Source organism: Papilio xuthus, unplaced genomic scaffold, assembly GCF_000836235.2.
Source record: "Papilio xuthus unplaced genomic scaffold, Pxut_1.1 DF827777.1, whole genome shotgun sequence".
Lineage (NCBI taxonomy): Eukaryota > Metazoa > Arthropoda > Insecta > Lepidoptera > Papilionidae > Papilio > Papilio xuthus.
Window position 1 is genome coordinate 2,349,831 of NW_013530872.1, and position 6,000 is coordinate 2,355,830.

Genomic DNA, 6,000 nt, shown 5'->3' on the forward strand with positions numbered 1-6,000 from the left:
ATTTTACCGTCCGTGAGGGATTCAGAACTTAGTAAATTTCAAGTACAATGCTGTTTCATAAATTACTATGAATAAAATTTTGTCGAAGAGTAGATCTTACGAAGTTTAACTTTATACTAAATAATAATATGTTTTCTCATCGGTCTTAGGAGTTAATTAAAAGTTGAAAGGCAACAAAGATCATTAGAATAACTAAGCAATAGTCTTTTATGATGTTAAGTCACGTATATGGAAATTACGTGACAGACCGATCCTTGCCTTGTAACCTTAAAAAATAAAACTTGTGGACATCAAATGTATGATACTTACCGACCAAGTCGCCGCGGTATATGTGTGACGTGTCCACATCGTGGATTTCGCCATTTGAACCTTCAACCTGTTGAACAATCAAATATTTCATGTTAATTTGTACGATCCAAACAAATACACATAAAAATGTAACTTGAAAATATTGTACAGATACAAAATTGCAACAAAATAATCCTGTATACTTCGTCTGGCTGTAGGCATACATAAATGGCATTGTTAAAACATAAAACAATGAGTCTGGTATAGCCTTTGATTTTTACAAGGACGGTGCAACGGACTCTTTATTTCGGGGCTTTGGTGGAGTCGGGGATCCGGCCATTGTTTTGCCATTTTTCCTTAGCCGTGCTTTTATTAAACGTAGGCGGATGCTAGGTTTTGTTACGATACTAGGGTGGCGAGCCGTGTCTTGCAGACCTTTTACAGCTAGCAATTAATGAATAAACAAATGAAATAACAAGAGTGTAAAAGTTCTTTCATATTAAGCAATATTTCCAAATGTATTTTTATATTAAGGTTTTTGAAATACCTAAGTAAGACGAAATACGCGTTAAATTACCGTAACAACGACTGATTGTTTCAAATAATTTTTGACTGAAGACAATAATCTTGCTGTTTTAAATACAAATATTAGGTACCTTAGACAATAACATCTCAATGTAATCCATTAAAATAAAAGGTTGTGTTTTGTTCAAAGTATGTAAGGGTTATTATGTACCCCTGGGGATACATTTGGGGTCGTGAAGGATATTAGGAGAGGATTTATGTAGCGCCGGCAGAAATTAATCGCGTGTCAGTGGCCGCCGGCGGCGCAGGTGCTTTGAGCATCTAGCTACAAGATTTGTCTACGGAAAATGTACAAACATTACGTGATGCTTAATTATAATTACTTCGATGATTTGAATAATATCAACGGTATTAGCAGAAGATTCGACTGGAAGACTATAACCATCTGATGCTTTATTTACTATCGTAATTAGGGTCGTTAAGTGATACCTTAGTGTAAGTTTAGTCTATGAAATCCTAGGACTCAACAATTTTGAGTGCAGTAATATGAGAAAAGAATGTATATATAGGTTGTGCAAAAACATTTGAAAAGTGTTATACTAAGTTTGTGTCTATTGGCATTGTAAAACTAGGTTGCCTGAAGCGTTCTTTGTAATGAGGAATAGGCAAAGAAGTTAATACAAAAATACAAACATCATTACCTTAAAATCCTTACTAAAGGCGGAGAGGTCTCTCCTGAGTCGGAGATTGAAGCGGCGGTTATGCGCGTGGAAGGCGATGCGCAGATCCGGCGCGTCGAGCGAGCGTCGCGTGCGCGCGTGCTGAGCGTGTACCGCACGCGAATCGTACTGTAGCGGCTCGTAGTGCTCCACGTACTCGCTTAAACGACGCGACGCTGCAACAAAAGGGCATAGTTTAAATTTTTTATTACATTTTACTTCTTACCACTTACTAATATTATAAATGAGAATGTTCGAATGATGTTTGATGTTTGTTTGAAGGTATCTCGTGAACGGCTGCATAGATCTAGCTGAAATTTAGATAGAATAGATGTAGAACATAGTCTCTAAGAACACATAGGCTACTAATTAAGTATTTTTATCATTCCACGCGGAGTAGCGGGCGATAGCTAGTCTTCTATAAATCAACTTTTGTTGTTTTCAATCCCACGGAATTCGCTGAATAATAACATACTTAGTAAATCCACTTATGATCCAAATATGAGACCTGACGCGGTCACAAAGAATGGCTTCACCGGCACATACCTGATGAAAGAATGTTAAGTACGTAGCACCTGGGTTTAATAACAAGATTTACCTAACACTTTAAAGTTCACTTTTTACTAAAAAAAAAAAATATTGCGTGATATGTATGTGTCATTGTATCAAATTCCATGTAATTATTGTTTTCATATTATATAAAAATTCTAGTTATGTTCCCCAAAAATAGACTTCACGATGACGTGTAACCATTATTCATTCCAGTCATGAATTAAACGAAATACATTGAAAACTCAATATTCTTACTGTCTGATTGAACCCGCACCGTATTTTATGAAACAGAAAGGAAATTCAATAATATTATACTAATGAATATTGACGGCTGTCTTTGACGCTTGGATTAACCAGGATTCCGGATTTTGCGGTCAATTTTATCAATTCTCTTTTGTCATAGTACTTCGACTATATAGACTTAAGTTTTTGTTGTGTCATCGTTGGATATCGCAGGCATTCTGATGCAAAGAGCTTTTAAATGTATTTGAAAAACCATCATACAAATTTTAGTCACATCTAGAAACACAGATTTATATCTCAAACGCTAACACGTTCTTTAAGTTACGTAACTAATATTAATATAAAACCCCCTGTCACCATAATTAAAAATAAAGTACTTGTAACCATTAGAATCGGTATAAAAAGCATAACCAAACTGTACCGGGCTACCGTAAACTTTTTGAGTCAACTAATAACAAAAGCAACGATATTTTAACAATGAAAATCTAACTTCGTTCTCTCTGCCGCTACCGTGCTGAATACAATGAAAAACTGTCGAACAATTGTCGAAGTGCAATTGGATGTAGCGCGATAAAAAATAGGTTTAGGAATTGAAACGGATCGTATTTTCTATTCAAGTAGGCCAATTGGAGAGGCACTAAATCTCAATTCCAGTTCGGCGGCCGAGCCGTGCGAACGCCTTTTTGCTGCTCTCGATTAATGGCTATTTGCACACTTTTTACTGTCATTAAAATAAAAGAAAAAACAAAATAACTTCCATTTTTAAAAGGCCTTTGACACAATTGTTAAGAGTGGCCGTTATAGACGAAGAAAGGTTTCACGTAAATTGGCACATCGAAATAAATTCCCGTCATTTTAAAGTAGAATTTTTTAAAGTTAAAAGAAATCCGCTTGTAGGCGTAAGTTAAGGTATACGATTTTAATTAGGAATATTGATAATAACCGTAATATTTTTAGTATATATCTCTATATTGTTGGTAGACTTAAGATCAATTGATGAGGCAGGTTATCGTTCGTTTGCGGTGGGGATACGAGGCGTTTACGGGACGTATACTGGGCGGATACGATCCGTGCTCCTCATTAACCGCGCCCGTTCAACAACTTCGTGTAACCATTCGATTTTACACGTTCAAATTTTTCTAACATTAATTATAAACTTCCCAAGAGGCAAAGTTGTGCACAAAGGGTTCTAACTTTTATCCCGATTAACCAAACGCTCGTAATTTTAAAACGTAGATACTTCATAAAGACTTTATTTTATGACGTTCTATTGTTTTTCAAAGATTTACGTGCATTCAGACTATACAAAATAACTATAGCCTAGTATGTAATTTGAATCAGTCTAATCTCATGAATTAATTTGCCATACAACACAGCGTGGTGTCAATTAATATATTTCCCATAATTCCTGGATTATAGGACCAATGAATTATTGTTAATTCTAGTCGCTGTATTAATTTTCGTTTGCCAGACGATAGTGTAATTTATTGACTTATAGCGATTACAAAACACGACCAGTTCACTCTGCTTGCAGCGATTTTCTATTTAATTTTAAAACAAAAACAAAAAAGTACCCGGGCCCGTTACAAGATATCTTCTGAGGGAAGAGAAAGAAACTAAGAAATTATAGTTTAACTAGCTGATACCCGCGACTGCGTCCGCGCGTATTTAGAATAATAATTAGTAGCTTATTTAATCCAGACTACGTTTTATATCTATACCAAATTTCCGTGCTGGAGATATCTTCTAACAAACATCCATCTAAACATTTGCATCATAATATTAAAAAAAAGACTCATAGTTTGTAAAATAAATAAATATTGTCATAGTCTTCCAGACGTATCGTACATGTACGGTCAACGACTAATAATAGCGTTGTCGTCTAGAAGGGAAATGAACCATATGCAGTCTTGTAACTATGCAAGTGTGCACCACATGTCCGCTAACGTTCTATAAATACATTTCACAACACAATGCATCTCCTCGCTAACTTATATTATACTATGTTTCTATTACATTTTGTCAATCTTAATAAGTTAGATATCTATTACCTACTAGCTGTCGCCCGCGACTCCGTCCGCGTAGATATATATAAAAAAAACTAATAATAAAAAAAAATAGTATCCTATGTCCGTCTCCTGGCTCTAAGCTACTTTCTCACCAATTTTCAGCCATATCAGTAAAGCCGTTCTTGAGTTATAAATAGTGTAACTAACACGACTTTCTTTTATATAATATATATAGATGTAAGATATATATATTATATAAAAGAAAAAAATCAATTGCTGTTCCTTAGTCTCGCTAAAACTCGAGAACAGTTGAACGGATTTACTTTATCTTGGTCTTGAAATGTTCGTGGAGGTCTAGGGAAGGTTTAAAAGGTGACAAAAATTCGAATAATTGCCTGGAAGTAATTATTTTTTTTTTAATTTCGCGCGGACGGAGTCGCGGGCGACAGCTACTACATATAATAATAAAAACGTAATTGCTAAAATATTAATAAAAAAATCTAAAAACAAGATTTTACAAAAAAAACTGAAGCGTTAGTTTTTTTATCAAGTATGATTTTAAAATGTACATATTCATATTGTTTAATTTTTATATTTGAAAATATAATTTAAATATTTTATATAACACGAGGTGACCTGCCATAAGTTCTGAATAAAATGCTGACAACAGTTAAAAAAACCGGGCTTAGTGTTAAAATCCCTCTTGAAAAATTGAAACTTGGAATTTCTTGAAAAATCCTTTGTTACAGCATTTCTTTATTTCGGTAAAGTCTTGCTGGCAGTCACTATTACAATGCAATACGTATTATTTATTCCAATTCTTGTTATTTAATCAGATTTGTAAATAACGACTGCACGTTTCTATAAATAAATTCATTTAGAAAGTGATCCCATCCCATACAAAGCACGGGTCGTTTAATACATATAATAAGTAAGAAACATCAATTCTCTAACAGTGCATTCTCAATGAAATGCAAGACAGAACAACCAACAATTGTCAAACGAACGTATAAATACAATTTCATAAGCTCGCGAACTATAAGCTATTTCAACGTTGCAGAAAAATAAGTTAAATGAAATCATTACTTGGACAAATTCAATTGGACAGCCAAACATTTCAGCTAAACGCTTAGTCATACATAACCTTTGAAGTTGGACAACTAGAACTTATCAGAGTTCATAATATAGATACAAAAATTTACATCCATTGGATAATATTCCTCTCGCTATTCGTAAATTATTTTAGTATTTCCCCTTGAGGTCGACTAAGCAACAAGCAATCGTGGTTTTCATTCTCACCACGTAATATTAATAAAGCGACTTCCTTATTACACAGTTCACAGTGAACCAGTACTATTCGCGATGAAATCGCTATTACTTGCCGCTCATTTTACTCGCTATGAAATTACATAATAAATTTATAATTTTGGCATACACGTCTAAAATGTATGGGGCGTTAAGAGAATGAATATTAAGTAAATAAGCATCAAAGTCGATGTGAGACGATGATTAAAAGGATGTCAGATAAGGCGGGTCGTAGTTGAGTGCGAGCTCCGACAGGGGGCGTATAAGTTAAAGCGCAGCTGCCGAGTGAAATCTGAATGCAAGCCGGGCGAGGACGTGCCCGATTTATTTAGAGATCCCGTTTTTTTTTTTTTTTTTGT

The 6,000-nt window shown here is 34.6% G+C and overlaps 1 protein-coding gene across 1 annotated transcript in view; it reads right to left on the minus strand.

Moving 5' to 3' along the window:
- Positions 1–6,000, minus strand: part of kuz (zinc-dependent metalloprotease kuz) — a 69,293-nt gene that overhangs the window by 32,348 nt on the left and 30,945 nt on the right. The window contains exons 2-3 of the mRNA XM_013309693.1: positions 1,515–1,708; positions 310–376 (exon numbers count right to left, since the gene is read on the minus strand). Coding sequence (XP_013165147.1) covers positions 310–376; positions 1,515–1,708 — 261 coding nt within the window. The remainder of the gene's footprint in view (positions 1–309; positions 377–1,514; positions 1,709–6,000) is intronic.